The sequence below is a fragment of the Monodelphis domestica genome, chromosome 5 (assembly GCF_027887165.1).
Source record: "Monodelphis domestica isolate mMonDom1 chromosome 5, mMonDom1.pri, whole genome shotgun sequence".
In the NCBI taxonomy this organism is placed as follows: Eukaryota; Metazoa; Chordata; class Mammalia; order Didelphimorphia; family Didelphidae; genus Monodelphis; species Monodelphis domestica.
In genome coordinates, this window is record NC_077231.1 from 30,227,286 (window position 1) to 30,247,772 (window position 20,487).

General features: G+C 50.5%; 1 protein-coding gene across 1 annotated transcript in view; it reads left to right on the top strand.

Moving 5' to 3' along the window:
* ITGA5 (integrin subunit alpha 5) overlaps positions 1 to 20,222 on the top strand; it is a 35,201-nt gene extending 14,979 nt beyond the window's left edge. Inside the window, exons 13-30 of the mRNA XM_056797993.1 lie at positions 119 to 310; positions 1,200 to 1,245; positions 1,402 to 1,503; positions 1,692 to 1,747; positions 4,944 to 5,098; positions 5,632 to 5,769; positions 6,324 to 6,391; positions 7,482 to 7,632; positions 7,747 to 7,839; positions 8,537 to 8,616; positions 8,763 to 8,843; positions 8,933 to 9,038; positions 11,383 to 11,535; positions 15,990 to 16,070; positions 16,209 to 16,322; positions 17,769 to 17,870; positions 18,032 to 18,154; positions 19,107 to 20,222. Coding sequence (XP_056653971.1) covers positions 119 to 310; positions 1,200 to 1,245; positions 1,402 to 1,503; positions 1,692 to 1,747; positions 4,944 to 5,098; positions 5,632 to 5,769; positions 6,324 to 6,391; positions 7,482 to 7,632; positions 7,747 to 7,839; positions 8,537 to 8,616; positions 8,763 to 8,843; positions 8,933 to 9,038; positions 11,383 to 11,535; positions 15,990 to 16,070; positions 16,209 to 16,322; positions 17,769 to 17,870; positions 18,032 to 18,154; positions 19,107 to 19,190 — 1,925 coding nt within the window. The 3' untranslated portion in view covers positions 19,191 to 20,222. The remainder of the gene's footprint in view (positions 1 to 118; positions 311 to 1,199; positions 1,246 to 1,401; positions 1,504 to 1,691; positions 1,748 to 4,943; positions 5,099 to 5,631; positions 5,770 to 6,323; positions 6,392 to 7,481; positions 7,633 to 7,746; positions 7,840 to 8,536; positions 8,617 to 8,762; positions 8,844 to 8,932; positions 9,039 to 11,382; positions 11,536 to 15,989; positions 16,071 to 16,208; positions 16,323 to 17,768; positions 17,871 to 18,031; positions 18,155 to 19,106) is intronic.
* The last annotated feature ends 265 nt before the right edge of the window (positions 20,223 to 20,487 follow it).

Genomic DNA, 20,487 nt, shown 5'->3' on the forward strand with positions numbered 1-20,487 from the left:
ACGGACCCCTCTGTCTGAGGAGTGAGTGTCTGAGTCCAGAGGAGGTGGGAGGGCCAGATGCCCGGTCTAAGGGGCAGCAGTGCACAGCAGGGTGAGACAGGTCCCGGATGTGTTTCAGATGTGGCCATCGGAGCCCCGTTTGGGGGGCAGTCGCAGCAAGGAGTGGTGTTCGTGTACCCAGGGGGCTCCAAGGGCCTGGGCTCAAAGCCCTCCCAGGTGCTGCTGCCCCTCTGGCAGCCCGGCCATTCCCCCGACTTCTTCGGCTTCGCCCTCAGAGGGGCTCGAGACCTGGATAACAACGGATATCCAGGTGGGTGCAAGTAGACCTCGCTTACTAGCCACCAGCATCCTTTCCTCTACCACTCCCGAGTCCAAACACCCACCAGGCCCTGCTTCCTTTCTTTGTCAAATGGAGCCAGTGCTCCATCCCCACGTCCATCGCTTCTGCCGCAGCCAGCAGCCTCCAGGCACAGTTCTCAGCCGCGGCCACCAGGTGGCGACATTCTCCGCAATCTCAACCCCATTGCTATTGCAGAAGTCGAGTTTCAGACTGCCTGAAACATCAAATCCCTTTGTAAAAAGCTTATTGGGCCACATGGCTTTTTTAAATGTCTTTGGTATGTCTCTCTGAGCCTCTCATGTAATCCTCATCCTTCCCCAAGGGGCAGAGCAAGCACAAACAAAACACCTTGAGGGCATGAAGAAAGAGATAGGGAGGCGTGGGTTCAAATCCTACCTCTGACACATGCTGGCTGAGTGACCCTGGCCAAGTCACTTAACCCCCATAGCCTAGGCTGTACCGCTGTTCTGCCTTGGAATTGATACTTGGTATTGGTTCTGAGGCAGAAGGTAAGGGGGAAGGAAGGAAAGGAGGAAGGAAGGGAGGAAGGAAGGAAGGAAGGAAGGAAGGAAGGAAGGAAGGAAGGAAGGAAGGAAGGAAGGAAGGAAGGAAGGGAGGAAGGGAGGAAGGAAGGAAGAGAGAGAAAATACAGGAAAATAAATGTAGGCTGTGTTCTGCATCTGTATCGTACCCCCTTCTGCTGCGACAGGGAAGGGTACTCCTGTGTTCTGAATTCGTGATTGGGCCACACGTTGACCAGTCCCCTGAGCTGTCCTCCAGCGTCGTTTTCCATTGCATTCGTTTGTTGTACCCGGAGGAATCTGAGCTCTGGCTCACTCTGTGTGTGGTTTTCTTGCAGATCTGATTGTGGGGGCCTTTGGTGTGGACAAGGCTGTTGTTTACAGGTATGGCAGGGAAACAGGGGACCCAGGAAGACTTTGGGGGGGCTTTGGAAGTCCCTGAGTGGGCGGCATGGAAGATTTAGGAACCCTGATACCAGGGAGCAGGGTAGACCTCTGATGCTTCTCTTCTTTTCTCCCTGACTCTAAAACCCCAAACAGGGGCCGCCCCATCATCTCAGCCAGTGCCTCCCTCACCATCTTCCCCGCCATGTTCAACCCTGAGGAACGAAGCTGCAGCTTGGAGGGAAGCCCCATGTCCTGGTAGGCGGCTGAGCCTGGGACCCTTGGGGCTGGGGAGGGGCGGTCCGGGTAGAGTTCCTGGGGCTGTGTTGTGCCACTGGGGTATGGGGCTGGCTGAGGTGGGTGGGAGAGAGAGAAGGCACTGAGAGGACTGGGGGCCATTGGGCTGAGGCCATCATGCTCAACACCTTCCTTCTATCTGGCTCCAGCATCAACCTGAGTTTCTGCCTCAACGCCTCTGGAAAGCATGTCCCTGACTCCATTGGTGAGAGTTCCGGAGGGCCCTAGGAGGGTGGTCGGTCAGCTGGTCAATAGGTATTTATTAACACTGACTATGCGCCAGACACTGCAGTAAGTTTGGGGATGCAAAGAAAAACAACACAGCCCCTGCCCTCGGAGTTGTTGGGGAGACGACACGTAACAACCCTATCCATCCAGTGGAAATTTCAGAAGGAAGGCAATGGCGGTGAGGGGCCAGGAAAGACCCCCTCGAGAGGGTGGATTTGAGCTGAGTCTGGAAGGAGATAGAGGTGAGGGGGGAGAGCAGTCTAGGCTTGAGGGACTGCCAGGGCAAAGGCATGGAACAAGATGAGAGCATGGTGAGCTCCTTGTGGGTAGGGTCTGACTTTCGCCTCTTTTGCATGTCCCAGCATTTAGCGTGGTGCCCAGCACACAGTAGGTGCTTAATTAATGCTTATTGATTAATCAAAAATAAGGCCAGTGTTGCTGGATTATGATCTGGAATACAGAGAAGGGAGTAAAACCTAAGATCATGGGAAAGGTGGAAGGGGACAAGTTGGGAAAGGCTTCAGAAGCCAAGCCAAGGACTTTGTGGCTCTCCTCTTAGGGCTCTGGGCCTGAAGTCAGGAAGACCTGAGTTCAAATTGACCTCTTAACCACTCAGTAGCTGTATGACCCTGGACAAGTCACTTAATTCTGCCTCAGTTTCCTCATCTGCAAAATTAGTTAGAAAGGAAATGGGAAACCACTCCAGTATCTTTGCCAAAAAACCCAAATGGGGTCATGAAGAGTCAGATGTGACTGAAACAACTAAATAACAAGAAACAACAAGAGTTTGTTCAGAGGGTGGTGTGGTTAGACCTGTGCTTATATTTTATTTATTTTTATATATAAACTCTTACCTTCCATCTCCATCTATGGAATCCACTCAGTATTGGCTCCAAGGCAGAAGAGCAGTCAGGTCTAGGCAATGGGGGCAAGTGACTTGCCCAGGGTCACACAGCTAGGAAGTGGCTGCAGCCAGATCTGAACTCCAGGCCTGGCTCTCAGTCCACTGAGCCACCCTGCTGCCCCCCAAGACCAGTACCTCTAGAGGATGACTTTGGCATGTGATGTGATCACTGAATGGAGAAAAGACTTGAGTGGGGAGAATCAAGGCTGAGAAACCAGCATGTGTGCGGTGATAGAGCTTGTGCCTCAGTGGGTTGGAAAAGGGGACAGAGATGAGATGTTGTAAGGTAGAAATGACAAGACTTGGCAAGCGTCTGGGTACACAGAGTGAGTTTAAGTGAGAGGCAGAGGGAGAGACACAGAGGTGAGCCTGGGTGACCATAGGGTCATAGTCACCCTGGAAGCCTGTGTGGGCGCCGAGCCCCTTTCAGAGCTGCTTCTCCACCTTTGGCATCTACCTGTCTCTCAGCTCTCACCAGCAGGGCAGCTCCATGAAGCTTAGCAGATGGGCTAAACCAGCTTAAGGATAACCAGCAGCTCCAAACCCATCAGTGACTTGGGGGATATCCACCCCAGGCACATGAAGGCTTCCCCTGGCAGAATGGGCAGAGGAGAGCAATTCCTTCCAGTCGCCGTGGAGGCAGCTGAAGCTGGCTCTGGGTTTGGTCAGACACCAAAGAGGCCAACGCGGTCCACTGCATTCTGGGCCATTGCTGATCGTCCTGACTTATCTTGTCACTGGACTTGTCTCTGGAATAGAGAGAGGCCGATGACTTTGTCCCATCATGAGCAAGTGAAGACAACATCCTATGATGTCCTGGTCATCTTGAAAATGAAGGATGAGCCACAATGGCAGCAATAGGGGGGTCAGGAAGTGTAGACGCTCTGGAGGAAAGATGAGATCTGAGTCCTTAGGATATTCTGTTCAAGATAGTCTGGTAGGGGATGCGAGACTGGAGGTCAAGAGAGAGGTTTGGGCTAGATAAATAGGTCTTAGAATCATCTACATAGAAATGATGATCGAACCCTGGAAGAGAATGAAATCACCCAGTGAGATAGTAGAGAAGACCTAGAATGATTCAGTGAGGGAGCACTCATAGTTAATGGGGGGAAATCCAGAAGTCACTGCTAGGTGGCACACTAGATAGAACTCCAGGTCTGGAGACGGGAGGTCTTGAGTTCAAATATGACCTCAGACATTTTCTAGTTGTGTGACCTTGGGCAAGTCACTTAATCCAACTGCCTAGCCCAGAGATGGTGGACCCATGGCATGGATACCAAAGATGGCCTAAGGAGCACCCTCCCTCCCCACAGAGTTTGTTACCAGAAAGGCAAAGGGACTTTGGTGGACCTGCTCCTTCCCCGCCCCGCCCCCCACTGTGTCTGGTGACATTTTTTCATATCCCCCGCCCCTCTGCCCAACAGCCAATGGGAGCACTTCCTCCCTCCTCTGTGTGGGGTGGGGGGGGGGACACAACACTTGGTGGGGGGGTGTGGCACTCCATCTCTAAAAGGTTCACCACCACTGGCCTAGCCCTTGCTACCTAAGAGTTGTTACTAAGTCAGCAAGAAAGGTTATTTTTTTTTTAACTCAGAAAAGAAGACTGAGAAGGAGTAATTAGAGTGGTAGGAGGAGAACTAGGAGAAAGCAATGTCACCAAAATCTAGAGAGGAGAGAATGTGCAGTAGAAAGGGGGGATAGACCATGTCAGAAAGGCCAGGAGGATGAGGATTGAGAAGAAGCCATTAATTCGGCAGCAAAGAGCTCATTGGTGGCTTTGGAGAGAACAACTTCAGCTGAACGATGAGCTCAGAAGCCAGATGGCAGACTGCAAGGTATTGAGGGAATCAAAGAGAATCCGCATTTACACAGCCAGGCACAGTGCCAAGCCTTTTTACAAATACTATTTCATTTGATCCTCACAATGGCACGGGGAGATAAGTGCTATTATTGTTTCCATCTTACAGTTGAGAAAACTGAGACAGATAGTGGCTAAGTGACTTGCCCAGGGTCACAAAGCTGATGCGTGTCTGAGGTTTATCTTGGACTCAGGACTTCCTGACTCCAGACCCAGCACTCTATGCCAGCTATACCAGCTGCCTCTGGCAAAGTGAGGGGACAAGTACCTCCTTGCCCTTTAAGAAAATCAGTTAGCAAAATTGGGAAACAGAGGACCAGGCTTCCAAGTAGGGAAGGAAGAGAGAGAGATGAGATCTAGAGAGTCAAACTCTTGGATCCCAATGATACCACCTCCCCTTGCCTCATTTAGGTTTCACTGTGGAGCTACAACTAGATTGGCAGAAGCAGAAAGGGGGCATTCGTCGGGCACTCTTCTTGGCCTCTCAACAGGCATCCTACACTCAGACTCTGCTCATCCAAAATGGAGCCCATGAGGATTGCCGAGAAATGAAGATCTACCTTCGGGTATGGCCATAGCCATTTCAGAATCCCATTCCCAGGGTGGACGTAGGAGGGGATGGGAGCGGAGCCCTAGGGCTCCTTCTGGGGAGAGTGGGACAAGACTGTAGGGGTAGTAGAGTCACTGGTTGGTTTCAGAGGAACCCCATGCACGAGGGAGGAAGAGAGATGACCAGGAGACACTTGGGGCAGTTGGAATGGGGAGTTGCTAGTGGGAAGAGATTAGGGTGGTAGGAGACTGGTGTTTGGGGTCTTTGGATCCCTTCAGTTGGCACAGCCCACCTGCCAAGGCTCCATGGTCCCCACATCATTCACAATAGACCAGCTAGAAATGGTGGTGATACTTAAGGGGAAGATCCCAAAGTGGAGTCGCTAAAAGTGGAACCATTCCCCACTCTGTCTCCCAGCTGCACTTCAGGCTGCTGTAGGGTTTCCCTCCAGGCTAAGTGGGGAGGGAAAAAGAGGGGGTAAGGAAGAGCTGGGGTCTGCTCAGTTCCCAGAACGCTGACTCATTCAATCCCCTTCACCCTGGTCTCCAGAATGAGTCCGAATTTCGAGACAAACTCTCTCCAATCCACATCGCCCTCAACTTTTCGCTGGACTCCAAAGCACCTCCAGATGCCCATGGCCTCCGACCAGTTCTGCACTACCAGAGCAGGAACCGAATTGAGGACAAGGTGTGAAAGGGCTGGGGGCTTAATGGAAGACCTTGGTCTCTCTGGCTTTAGGAAGATCTGGGTTCAAATCCAGATTCTGCTACTTACAAACTGTGTGAGCCTTGGTTTCCCCATCAGTAAAATGGGGATGGTACTATCTGTGGTACCTGACTCCCACGCTTGATGTGAGACGCAAAAGAGATAATACAGGGTAGCCCAACTGTAAGCTTGTGAACCCTTAAGCACTAAGACTTTTGGGACACCCTCCCCATATTTTACCCTTTACCTAAATGTCAGTTATTATTCATTATTATTAGGTAACTAACAATCAGATCACAATCTATCAAAATAATTATAGGCTATCATTACATCGTAGAATCTATAGAATATGATTTGTAATAGCTAATCATTATAATTATAGAATTTTCTAAATGACATGACATATGAGACTGTGGAAGAGAGCCAGGGAGAAAGAAAGGGTCAGGAGGAGAGCCCATTGGGAGGGCAGGGCTGCCCTTTTCTGGGAAGGCTCGCCTAGACTTTCCCTTCTCACTCCTCTTCCTTGACCTCCTCAGGCTCAGATCCTTCTGGACTGTGGAGAAGACAACATCTGTGTGCCCGATCTGCAACTCGAAGTCTTTGGGTAAGTGGCTTCGAGGAGGAGTGCCCTGACTCCCGGGGCTCTCTGCACCCAAGGGAGAATGAAGGGGAGAGGCAGAGACGGGTCCAGTCCTAAGGAATACCTCGGTCCTGCAACTGGAGGAGGTGGTGCGGGGAGAGGAAAGGGCATTGTTTCGGGCATTAGGATTTTACCTTCTGCTGTTTGTTACCTGGGGGGAGTTGGATCACCCATTTTGAACTCAGTTTCTCTCGTCTGTAAAGTGAGAGGAGTCAACTAGATGCCATCCAAAGTCTCTTCCAGCTCTAAAAGTAGGGTTCCATGTAGGGTTCTGTCCTCACAGAGCCATCACCCGGAGTTCTGGTCCCCAGGGCATATTCGGGGAGGCAGGGGGCTCCCTGTTCCAGTTGAGTTCAGTAGAGTTGGGGAAAGGGGCCGCCTGGCTCCTCAGAGAAGTGCTTCTCACCCCTTTGGTCCCCAAGTCCTTTTGAAGAGGGCTACCAAGTCAAAACGATTTTCAAAATAACACAAGATTAAATTTATATCACCCGTGGAAACAAACATTCTTTGGGATTTTTTCACTAATTTTTAAGTATATAAAGGGGTCGAGGTAGCAAGGGGGCTCAGCGGATGGAGAGCCGGGCTTGGAGATGGAAGGTCTTGGGTTCAAATTTGATCTCAGACACTTTCTAGCTGTGTGACCCTGGGCGAGTCATTTATCCCCAGTGACCTACCCTTGCTACTCTTCTGTCTTGGTACCGATACTCAGTATCGATTCTAACACAGAAAGTAAAAGTTTTTTAAAGGAATCCCGAGGCTGAGGACCCTTGCTTTATGCCCAGAGCACTGCCCATGATCTGCGGTGGCCTGAAGGGTAGTAGAGGGGCCAGAGCTGGGCCGCTCGGGGATGGCACAGGGACACAGCAGTCTGGCTCTTGCTGAGCTCTCTGTGCCAGCTCTTCTCCCAAAGGCCAGGGCAGGGCATTTCCCCTTGTGGCACCCACTTTTCCCCCTTCATGAGGAAGAGGGCGATGGGCTAGCTGGGTCCGAATTGGTGCCACCAGGAAGGGAACCCAAACCCTGATGCAGGCCTCTGCCATCTTCCCTCTGCCAGGGAGCAGACTCAGGTGTACCTGGGCGACAAGAACGCCCTGAACTTGATCTTCCATGCCCAGAACATGGGCGAGGGAGGGGCCTACGAGGCCGAGCTTCGCGTCACGGCCCCCCCAGAGGCTGAGTACTCAGGACTGGTCCGACACCCCAAGGTGAGGAGGGCCAGGGGAGGGGGATGGATGGGATTCTGAACTGGGAAAGCCTGAGGCTGGAGGGACCCCTGGAGACCCCGAGAGGGTGCCAGCACGGCAACTCTTTTCCCCTAGAATTTCTCCAGTCTCAGCTGTGACTACTTTGCTGTGAACCAGAGCCGTCAGCTTGTCTGTGACCTGGGGAACCCCATGAAGGCTGGAGCCAGCGTGAGTGGGAGGGTGCTAGGAGCAGGGTCAGAAACGAGGGTGGCAAGAGCCAGGGGTGGGGAGGGCTGGTCCTGGCCGTGAGGCGGAGGTGAGGGAAGGGGCTCCAGCTCATTACTCTTCAGGCAGGCCCCCAATGATTGACGAGTCATTAGGGAGACGGGGAGGGAAGGAATTAGAAATGGGGGGTCGTGGGCCCAAGTGGAGGAGGAGGAGGAGGAAGAAGAAGAGGAGGAGAAGGAGGAGGAAGAAGAGGAGGAGGAGGAGGAAGAGGAGCAGAAGGAGGAAGAGGAGGAGGAGGAGGAAGAGGAAGAGGAGGAGGAAGAGAGAAGGAGGAGGAAGAGGAGGAGAAAGAGGAGGAGGAAGAGGAGAAGGAGGAAGAGGAGGAGGAGGAGGAAGAGGAGAAGGAGGAGGAGGAGGAGCAGAAGGAGGAAGAGGAGAAGGAGGAGGAGGAGGAGCAGAAGGAGGAAGAGGAGAAGGAGGAGGAGGAAAAGGAGGAGGAGGAGGAGGAAAAGGAGGAGGAGGAAGAGGAGGAGCAGGAGCAGGAGCAGCAGGAAGGAAAGTGGGGTCTCTGGAAGAAAAGGGATTGGACTGGACATTGATTGCCTTTTATGGAGTTCTTTGAAGTTTGCCAAGGGGTTTCCATCTATCTCTCATGTGAGCCTGACCAGTCTGACGCCTTCCTTCTTTATGGCTACAGCTGTGGGGGGGCCTTCGATTCACTGTCCCTCATCTCCGGGACAACAAGAAAAACATCCAGTTTGATTTCCAGATTCACAGGTAGGGCTGGGGTCAGGGCCTGCGGGTGTGAGGAGAGGAGAGGGACAGAGCAGGGGGTGTCTGCTGGACCAAAGGCCTCTCTGGCTGGCTCACAGCCCCCCTTTTCTCTCCCTCCCTTCTTTGTTCTTGGTCCCGCTCTCCTGCAGTAAGAATCTCAATAACTCGCAGAGTGAAATGGTCTCCTTCCTCCTCTCGGTGGAGGCTCAGGCCCAGGTCTCGCTGAACTGGTCAGTCCTGGGGCATGCTTAGGGGGCCAGCTGGGGGGCTGGGCTGAACCTCTGGGATCCACACTGACCCTCTTCTTGCTCCTTCTCAGGGTGTCCAAGCCAGAGACGGTGCTCTTCCCACTGAGTGGCTGGCAGCCCCGAGATCCACCCCAAGAAGAGATGGACGTTGGCCCTGAGGTCCACCATGTCTATGAGGTGTGAGGACAGGAATAGCTGGGGGGAAGGGTGACCGGAGAGGGGAGGAGAGCCTGGAGGAAGAGTCAAAATTCCATCACATGTTGAATTTGAGCACGTAGAGATCATGTGGTTGAACCCTCTCCATTTTTTTAAAGTTTATTTTTGTTTTAAATTTAACAAACACCAAATTGAATGGGGATTTCCATACACACAGTAGGATAGAAACAGACCACAGGCCTGTTAGCTTCCTCTTGCTCTTCTTTTTAAGTATATAAGTTCAGCCTGTAGTTTTCAAAGCTGTCCTACATGTCTGTCCTTCTTCCTGGCCTTCCCTCTGTCCTCGTCTCTGAATTAAAAAGAAAAAAAAAGCCCGAATGACCCTCTTTTCTTTCCCTATTCTCCTACTTTCTCCTTCTCTCCTTTTTTTTCCTGCCCTTCCTCGATGTTAAAAAAAAGGGGGGGGGATAATTAGTTCCTGTAACAGATACATATAATCGAGGAAAGCAAAATCCCACATCGGCCAAATCCAAAGATGTATATCTTGAATCTAGTCCCTCTGGCTGCAAGTGAGTGACTTGTGCCATCGTCAGCCTCCTGAAATCACAGTAGGTCTTTTCATTGGTCAGAGTTCTCAAGACTTTCAAATCCAGCCCTCTTGCTTTACAGATGAGGAAACTGAGGCTCACCCGTAAAATGAAGGTCTGGGACTTGAACTGATCTCTAAGATCAAACCCCATGGTCCTGTGAATGGCACACCGGAGAGTAGGGGTAGTGAGTGGTGTGGATGGATGGCAGGCAAAGGGACAGGAAAGGGCAATGACTGATGGTCACAGATTAGACATTGGGGCACATTCCCTTATTTGTGGGAACAAGAGAGGATTCAACAAACACTGCCCACGGGGTGTCCCTGTGAGTGGAGAGGAGGGGACAGAATCAGAATCAATAAAGCTAGACCACTGATGGGATGTTGCAAGGACTGGGGGTATGAAAAGGAGTCCAAGATAAGAGTCATCACTGACATTTGTGTAGCACCTTCGAGTGTGCCAAGTTAAAAAATGGGTATGCATTGTCTCATTTGAGTTTTCGGAAACAATTGCAAGAGAGAAGCATACTGGGTATTTTATCCTTGTTTACAGTTAAGGAAACTGAGGCTCAGAGATATTATGGACAGGACAGAGATGATGGGAGCATGATACAATGGAAAGAGCATTGGAGTTGGACTCTCAAACCCTAATTACAGATCCTGCTTCCACCACTTACTTCTGGACAAAGGAATTCACTTCTCTTTAGTTTCCTCAACTGTAAAGTTTGGCCATTAGATTAAATGACCTCCACTCTCCCTTCTAGCTCCACTGAGATTATAGACATGAGATAGGTAGGACAATAACTCCCACCAAAGAAATGGGATATTTTTGAGATAGAGTTATACCAAAGTTGGATTTGCACTGGTATCCCATGACCTACTTCCACCACTGAGCATCAACATGGCAGCTTTGACCTGCTCCATTTTTTGACCTGAGCCGGTCCGTCCTTCCTTAGGTGTCCTGATGCCCACAGTTCTCCTGAGGTTCACCGCTTGGTATCCCACTTGGTGGGCATGCCATCTATCCGCTTAGCCCACTTCAGCTCAGAATTCCTGAGCTCAAACAAACCACCAGCCTCAGCCTCCCAGGTAGCTTGGACCACTTTGTCCAGCAGAAATAGGGTAATTTAGAGGTGAGGTCTGGTTAGGAGGGAAGTCCCATTTTGGATCGGCTGCTTTGGAGATTCCAAAGGGACATCGAGGGGCATGTAACCCTTGGAAAGCAGTTAATGACATGGAATTTAGGAGAGAGATTAGGACTGGATAGATAAATTTGGAAGTCATCTTTGTAGAGATGACCCTTAAACTTTCCCTGCCAGATGAGTTCACTAGGCGAGAGAATGTGGGGGGGAAAGGGGTAGAAAGGGTCCAGGACAAATCCTTAAACTTATGTGGTAGGAGAAGAATGATGAATTATCAGAGGAGACTACAAAGGACCAGTCAGAGAAGTAGAGAAAAACCAAGAGAGAGAAATGGCTCGGAAGCCAAGAAAGAAGCGAGTCGTCTACAGTAAGGAATGACTGACAGTATACAAATCTGCAGAGAGTCAAAGTGGATAGGCCCACTAGGCTGGGCCATGAGAAGTTGTTGGTGATCATGGAGAGAGGAATTGCAATAAAATGTGAAGATGAGAATTTGGGTTGTAAGAATTGAGAAATAATTAGGTTAGGAAGAGAGAGACTTAGACATATGACCAGGGCAGCAGGGCCAAAATCAAAGTGAGATCAGTAACAGGACTAAAGTGTCCCCCACTAATGGCTCCATTCTTCCTTTCCTCAGCTTATCAACCAGGGGCCCAGCTCCATCAGCAGAGGGATCCTGGAGGTCAGCTGCCCACTGGCCTTGGACGGGCAGCAGCTCCTCTACATCACAAATATCTCAGGGCTTAGCAACTGCACATCTAGTCACCCTCCCAACCCCCAGGACCTAAAGGTAAGGGAATATGCAATGGGATCAGACCAGAGGAAGATGGGAGCTGGTGGGCTGAGAAGGATGTGGGATCTGCGCTCTAGAGAACAGATAGAGGGCAGGGGATGCTGGTCCATTTGGTTCATTTCATGATCATTTATTACTCTGCCTGCTGTGTATAAGACACAGTAGTAGTTGTTGGGAAAGATGCAAAGTTTCAGGAAGGTGAAGTCCTTGCTGTCATGGAGCTCACAGACTTGAGATGAGATGTGATAGATACATATCCTAGAATCACAGAGTTTGAGACCCCAGCACAAAGGAATCCCCACTATAACATACCTGATAAGTGGTTGTCCACACTGTTTAAAGATCTTCAAAGAAAGGACCACAACTATCAAAGGAACTTATCCCACTCTTGGGCACCTGTTATCATGCGGGAGTTATTTCTGACATCAAATCTAAACCTGCTTCTTTGCAACTTCATAAAACCAAGAGCTTAGATAGATCGATAGATAGATAGATAGATAGATAGATAGATTGATAGATTGATAGATTGATGGATAGATGATTGATAGATGATTGATAGATAGATGATGGGTGGATGGATAGATAGATAGATGGATAGATAGATAGATAGATAGATAGATAGATAGATGGATAGAGAGAGAGAGAGATAGATGGATAGATGATTGATAGATAGATGGATGGATAGATAGATAGATGACAGATAGATGGATAGATAGATGGATAGATGATAGATAGATAGATGATAGATAGATGGATAGATAGATAGATAGATAATGATGGATGAATGGATAGATAGATGGATAGATAGATAGATGATAGATAGATTGATTGATAGATGGATAGATAGATGATAGAGATAGATAGATAGGTAGATAGGTAGGTAGGTAGGTAGATATAGATATAGTGACTGCAATGTGCCAGGCACTGTATTGAGTATTTTATAAATATTATCTCGTTCCATCTTCACAATCTTGATTTTTACCTGTATTGTGAGGTAGGTCCTATTATCACCATTTTACAGTTGAGAAAACTGAGGCAAACAAGTTAAATGACTTGTCCAAGGTCTCACAGCTGGTAAGTAGCTGAGACTGATTTTGAACTTAGGTCTTCCTGACTGTAGGCCCAGGACTCTGTCTATTGTACCACTTAGATGCTTGGACCTGCCCTCTGGGGCCAAACAGAGCACATCTAATTCCTTCTCCACATGACAGCCCTTCAGACACTCTCTGAGCACAGCTGTCATATCTTCTCCAGACCAAAAACATTCAGGTCTTTCAACAAATGCGCATCTGTTCAGAACTCCAGGGCCTTTGCCATCCTGGATACCCTCCAGCTTCTCCACTTCCTTCTAGGGCCCAGTACTATAACACACCATTCCAGAAGAGGTCTAACTAGGGAGAGCACATGGGATTATCACCTCCCTGTTCGTGGAAGTGACTCCCTCCCTGATGGAGCCCAAGATGCCATGGGTTTTCTGGCTGCCAGACCCCAAGATCCTTTTCAGAACCACCTCTGTCCATCAGTGCCTCCCTTATCTTCTGCTTGTGAAGTTTTGTGCCCAAATGCCAAACTTTCCATTTCTCTAGAGAAGTTCATCTCATTCGATTCAGTCTGTCAAGATCTTTTTGGGTCCTAACTCTAAAAGGATCTGCTGGGTGCACAGTCCTCTCCAGCTTCATATCATCTACAAACCTGACGGGCACACTGTCTGTCCATCTGTGCTGTTCTCCAAGTCACAGATCAGAATGAGAAACCGCTCAGGGCCAAGCATAGATTCCTGGGACCCTTCTGCCATGGCGATGCCCAACCAGCAACAGCTCCTCTTAGAGTCTGGCCATCTAACCAGCTCTGAGTTCATCCAGTTTTTTTTTAAACCCTGACCTTCTGTCTTAGAATCGATACCAAGCATTGGTTCCAAGGCAGAAGAGCAGAAAGATCTAGACAATGGGGGTTAAATGACTTGCCCAGAGTCACACAGCTGAGAAGTGTCTGAGGTCAGATTTGAACCCAACTCCTCCAACTCTAGACTTGGCTCTCTATCCACTGTACTGCCTTGCTGCCCCTGAATCCATCCAATCCATCGAATATCATCGAATCCATGGTTTGTTTTTTCAAAAGAAGAGTATGAGATACTTTATCAAATGATCTGCAAAAGAGAAAGTAAACTAGATCCATAGCACTCCCTCCTTTACTATTTTAGTAATCTTATCAAAACAATAAATGAGATTCGGATCTGCCTGCCTCGACTTCTTTTCTTTGGAGCCTGAGTCTCCTGATCCCCCACCAGTGCTGCAAGGACAGCTTTTATTCCTGGGTCCAGGCTGATCAGTGGAGAAACTTTAGGCAACTCCATTTCTCAGCCCCAAAACCTGAGATCTCCACCAGCCTCAGCCTCCCCAGAATGGGAGCTTTTAAGCATGTGCTACCACACCCGTTGTGACTTGTTCTCAGTGAAGTCATGTTGGCTCTCTGCCTTTGTCACTTCCCTTTCTCAATATTAGACAATCATCTCTTTAATATCCTTTCTAGCCTGTCCCTGAGAATCAAATCAAGCTCACTGGCCTCTTCTCTTCCCTTTATGAAGAATTAGGACAGTGTCTGCCCTTTTGAAATGTCGGGGCTTCTCTCTTGTTGGCCATGGTCTTCCATGTAACTTTGGTTGCTGTCGTTTTGGTTTCATTTCTTAAAAAACCCTTACTTTCTTTTCTGCCTTAGTATCGATTCTGAAATAGAAGAGCTGCAAGGACTAGGCAATCAGAGGGTAAATGACTTGCCCAGGGTCACACAGATAGGAAGTACCTAAACCAGATTTGAACCCAGGACCTCCCATCTCTAGGCCTGGCTCTCAATTCATTGAGCCACGTATCTGCCCCCTTCCATGTATTGCTGACTGTAGTTTACAGACCCACCTCCCTGTTGTTTTGGGACCCAAGGATGTCAGTTGACTTGATTCATCAGAAGCAACTAAGTGTTCTCTTGCCATCTCCTTACTTCTCTTTGGGCTCAAATGTCTACCATTTTTATTCTGTCATTTCCCATGGAAATTAGGTCATTCTCCTTTGCAGAGAAAACAGAAATAAAGTTAAACTTAAGCTGCTCTGCCTTCTTCCTGCTGTCAGTCATGGGCATTCCAGCAAAGACACAAAACAGAATTGAGCAATTCTGCTTTCCTTCCACTATCAGTTGTCATTCCATCCCCTTCCCTTTGATCCTCCTGACTCTCCCCAGAGCACTCTAATGGGGATTGTTTCTCCTCCTTAGCTTCCCTCAACAGCCTTGGCTCACTCGGAGCTTTAGCATTCCTGAGACTTTTGACAGGACTTACATTTTACATTTATCCTCCCATATGCATCTCCTCTTGCTGGGCTTTGCTTCCATTTTCTGTCCATTTCTTGTAAAAGTTCAAGTCAGCTGCTGAGTTTCCTGTGCATCCACATTGCTCTCCAGAGAATTCTCGGTTTTGTTCCTTGTTGGAATTATTTCCACTTGTGTCTTCAGGATTTCCTTCGAGAGCATCTCTCGGACCTTTTGAAGTATTTTAGTCTATGAGTTCATACTTGTCTTTCCTCTGAACCTGATGAAGCCCCTTTCCCCAAAGCTAGGGGGTGAGCCACAGTTTCCATTTTCCTCCCATCCATCATGAACTCTGGGATTGAATGGCCACTTGTCCCCAGGTGTCCCATCCTTTCCACCCAAGCAACTATTGCTTTCCTCCTTTTGGGAGAATCAGATCCCAAACAGAATTCCCCCTTGATGAGTCCTCCACCTTTTGAAGGCTGAAATCATCACTAAGACAAGTCAAGAAGTTATTAGACATTTCCATGGATTCCATGTTTTATTCTGTACTATAATTGAGTCCAAAATGGGACGTGCAAGCATAGTGCTTTTGTAGTGGCAGAGGGGAATCCAGGAAGACTTCCTAGAGGAAGTGCTGATTGAATTTTAAAGGTGAATCCAGAAAGTAAGAATAGGAAGGGAGGAGAAGCTAGTAGACTGATAGGAAAGAGGAAGGAAGGTAGATACTTGTTGAGGACCCTGGAAAGGGGCAGTAAAAGTAGTAAGCAATGAATGTCCCCAAAGGAGGAAGCTCTGAGGCTCAGCAAGTTACAAGGCTTCTTGGGGGCAGCTGGGTAGCTCAGTGGATTGGGAGCCAGGACTAGAGACAGGAGGTCCTAGGTTCAAATTTGGCCTCAAATATTTCCCAGCTGTGTGACCCTGAGCAAGTCACTTAACCCTTTGCCTAGCCCTTATTACTCTTCTGCCTTGGAGCCAATACACAGTATTGATTCTAAGACGAAAGGTAAGGGTTTTTTAAAAATAAATAAAAATTAAAAAAGAAGAAGAACAAGGCTTCTCAAGAACAGAGATCCAGGATAAACCAGACCTGGAAACTGAGTCTGCCAATATGGTGGAAGGGAAATGGAGTCTAACTTGGGGTTATCTCTCTCCAGCTGGATCCCGAGGAGCCCCAACACCGGCTGCAGAGGCGGGAGGTCTTTGGCCGAGGACCAGCTCCTGGACCTCGAGTCCTGGTAAGTTTGGGCTTCTGGGAACCCTGGGATTTGGGGGACCCAAGAGCTACTAGAGGGTGTGGGGCCACAAATGAGAGCTGAAGCTAAACATCAAGCCTCCTGGATCCTAGACACCTTCCTCTTCTAAACCTTCCTCAGAAATGTCCCGAAGCAGAGTGTTTCCAGTTGCGCTGCGAGCTGGGGCAGTTACACCGGCAGGAAAGCCAAAGTCTACAGCTGCATTTCCGAGTATGGGCCAAGACCTTCCTGCAGGTGAGAGCCCAACACCTAACTCTCTTCTCCCTCCCTCTGCCTCTCTTCCTGGGGTCAGGCTCCCAGACGGGACCCCCTCTACCTGAATCTGATGAGCACCTCTTCTGCTGGGACCCAGGCAGGGCCAGGCCAGCTCCCCGCCTCCTCCCCCATGGTGGTCTTCATCATTCCTTCCCAATACTTTATGGATGCCTTGGAGAGAGAATGGAGCCTTGGAGGTTCAGGCTCTGTTTCTGACACACGATAGCTGGGTGGTTGTAGGCAGATCCTTTAAGCTCAGTGGATGGAGATCCCGGCTCAGAGAGGAGGTCCTAGGTTCAAATGTGGCCTCAGACACTTCCCAGCTGTGTGACCCTGGGCCAGTCATTTAACCCCCATTGCCTAGCCCTTACCACTCTTCTGCCTTGGAGCCAATACACAGTATTGATTCTAAGATGGAAGGTAAGGGTTTAATAAAGGAAAATATGGTCCAAAATCTGGGCCCCTGACCCTTCACCTTCAGCTAACTCGGCTTTAGCCCCACCCCACCCCTGCCTTCTTCCCCTTCCCAGCCTCAATAAGTCCATCCCCGCTATTGTCCGAGCTGTGGGCCCATGCCGCCACCTGGTGGCCAAGGTGTGTAGGACAGCCTCTCCCTGCTGACCTCTTCAATGACAAAAGACCTGGAGAGAAACTCACCAGGGGGAGACCGAGAACAGACATGGAGAGGGAGGAGAAAGAGTCCCTGCTGTGGACCCAGAACCCTTTGCCAGGCTCTGGAGAGCCGAGGTTCTGTTGGTGTGGGTTCTTGCAGCAAGGCTCCTGGGTCTCCGTAAATGACTTCTTTGGAGCCCCAGATTCCATCTACCCGTGGCCAAACTCATCCTTGGACAACGTGGCGGTCCCTCGGTCAGGACCCGTCCAGGTAGCAGGCGTCAGAGCTCGCCGTCCACTGGCTGGCCCTTCAAGAGCCCCCGTGGTCACTTCTGTGGGCATCAGGGGAAGACAAGGTGATGGGAGGGGGTCAGATCCGAAGTGTCAATAAGACAGGATCCTCCCACCCTCACAAAAGGGAACATCTACTGGAGATCTGACCCAGATGCTGGCAGTCGTGGCCCAAGATACGGCATAAAACGCATAGGAGAGGGCCAGGCAAAGCTCTGGAAAGGATGGAGAGTATCAGTCAAGGTGCTGTGGACAGCCTGGCATCGGAGCACGGTCTAGTAGGATGGGTTGGCAGGACGCGCTGAGGGAGAGGCAGGAGGCTGTCTCGGTTTCCTCATTTGTAAAATAAGGCTTACTTAGATGACTTCTAAGCATTTTAGCCCTATAATCCGATGGCGTGAAGAGATTCAAGGAGCTATAGAAAAGAGGGAGAAGCAGTTCTCTCTCGAAGCCCCCTGGCAGATCCTGAGCTTATGGGGTAGGAGAATGGGGATGGCCCTGACCTTCTCTCGTCTCCTGCAGTGGGAGCATCAGCCAGTCAGCCTGCAATGCAAAGCAGTATATGAGGCACTGAAGATGCCCTATCGGATCCCTCCTCAGCAGCTGCCCAGGAAGGAGCTTCAGGCAAGTCAGGGATCTGGGCATCGGTACAGGGAGGAAAGCAAAGGAGGAGGGTTCAGTTCCTGGTGCCTAGGACTTGGGTGGGCTCTCATCCTGGGCTTTGGGGTCCAGATATGGATTGAGAAGCCTGGAGCCCCCTAAAACCCTTTCCCCCTCTCCTCCAGGTGGCAACTGCAGTACAGTGGACCAAGGCAGAGGGCAACCAGGGGGTTCCTCTCTGGATCATCATCCTTGCCATACTTCTTGGCCTCCTGCTCCTCGGCCTCCTCATCTATGTCCTTTACAAGGTCAGTAGCAAGTCTAAACTCCCTTTATCCCCCAGGATGAACCCCCAACCATGACTGCTTCCCCTTAACTCTGCTCACATCTTCGGTTGGCCCATGGCCACCCCTTCATAGTGTCGAGAAGAAACCAAGAAGCCAGAAACGAGGCCATTAGCTTGGGAGTAGGATCTTGGATTCAAATCCTAGCTCAGCTACTTGCTCCCTTTGTGACTTAAATAAGTCACTTGGCCACCAGGCACATGGGGATCAAGAGGATAATGATAGCCCAGAATCCCCTCACCACCTTCACTGGGCTATCTCCCCCACTCCCTCTGTCCACAAACTATTTCTGCTAACTTCTTTTTTAAGCCTTTACCTTCCACCTTAAAACCAAGACTGCGCATCGGTTCCAAGGAAGAATAGCAGGAAGGGTTAGGTGGGGGGGTTAAGTGACTTGCCCAGGGTCACACAGCTAGGAAGGGTCTGAGGCCAGATTAAACCCAGGACCTTCTGTCTCTGAGCTTGGCTCTCAAACTGTTGAACCACAGCAGCCCTCATTTCTGCTAACTTTCAAGAAGCCAGGGAGGACTCCCCCTGCTAGATAACGCTGACAGAGAGTCCAGTCCAGGAGGGGAAGTCATGCCGAAAGGGTCTTGGTGCTTAGAGATCCCAGTGAGATTTAATTCATTGCTCAGCTCTCTCTCCAGCTCTCCTGCCCCCATGCCCCAGATAGCTCATCGAGGTGTTTCCTGGGACCTTGTGCATGGCCATGGCCATCTCCTCTTCATGGCCCTAATCAGAGGCTCCCCACTCTCCTTGCCCCACATCCTCCATGCCACGCAGACTCCTGGGGCCCTTCCTAATAATCCAAGCAGCACTCTGGGTTCAGTTGGGGAAGTAGGGAGGAGATGCATTGCAAAGGGGGCCAGGAGCCAGATGCTTGCATCTTCATCTCTTTCTCCTTCCCTGTCCCCAGCTCGGATTCTTCAAACGTTCCCTCCCATATGGCACCGCCATGGAGAAGGCTCAGCTCAAGCCCCCGGCCACCTCGGATGCCTAAGACCTCCCTGCCCTGGACTCCTTTTCCCAAAGGCCCTGCCCCTCCTCAGCTGACTGGGGCAGGGGAGGATGCGGGTGCTCCCTAAAGGTGCTTAGGGTCAGGGAGGGGGAGGAATGGATCTTCCCCCACCCCGGCTCAGAGACATACTTGAAGAGTCAGAGCTGGGGGTGGGAGAGCAGGGGACCCTCTCCCCATTGCACTGTGAAGGACCCAGATTATGGGGACGTAGGACCCTGCCACCCCAGTCCCTTGGAGACTTGGCACAGAATGTTCTTTGGAAATGGCTTTGGAACTCAAGCTGGGAGTATCAGATTCCCTGGGGACACCCTGGGATGTCAGCTTCAAGTCCCCTAACAGGGAGGGGAGTTCTGGCCTCAGCCTTATGAGAAACCCAAGAACCAAAGAACCTTCCGGCTTGAAAACCCAGAACTCTTTGGAGCAGGAATGCTCTGGGCCCTCGGTAGGGGGCCCCAGCCCAGGGCGAAGAAGGGACCCAGACCCAGGAGGGTGAGCCCAGGGTCCGGCTCAGGACTGATTTCAAAACGGGATGGCCCACTGTTCTTGGACTCAGCACCCAGCTCGAAATGGAGCCAGAACCCGGATGAAGACAGAGCTCCGAAGTGGTCTGGCAATGACTTGGAACCCCAGGCTTGAGAGAACTTATTTGAGGGGTCCAGCCAGGCTAGGGCTAACCTAGGACTCCAGGTTACACGGATGCAGCACCTCACCTGGAGGCAAGTCCAGGACCTGACTCAGGGGAAGTTGGAATGCCAGGAAGTCCAGCAGGCAGGCAGGCAGGCAGGCAGCCACTCTAGAACTTCAATTTGGCCTCACTCCCAGGTCCTCGGAGCAAGAGGGCCAGCCTGCCTGCCCTGGGCCAGGCAGTAGACTTCTCCACTCAAGTGTGCTCTTACAACCGTATTGATGCTGCCGCCTCCCCTTCCCTGCCCCTCTTCCTGGCCCTGGGGACATCCTGGGACTTATTTAAACTCTGTTGCAAGTGCAATAAACTTGGCTAGGGGCCACCACTGACCACAGGCCCAATTCTGTTGCCCTCCCCCACCACACACACACACACACACACACACACACACACACACACACACACACACACCAGCCGAGGCTTATCAGGGACCCTGGTCTCACTAGCTATTCTTGACTTCTCCCTGGGAATGGGGCTTAGTCCCCAAGAGCTGATGAGCCCACAGGCCTGGAGACAGAGAAACTGGCATGGGAGAAAATCCTCTTAGGGACTGGGAGCGAGTTCTAGAAGGACCTGGGGAGGTGGGGGATAAAG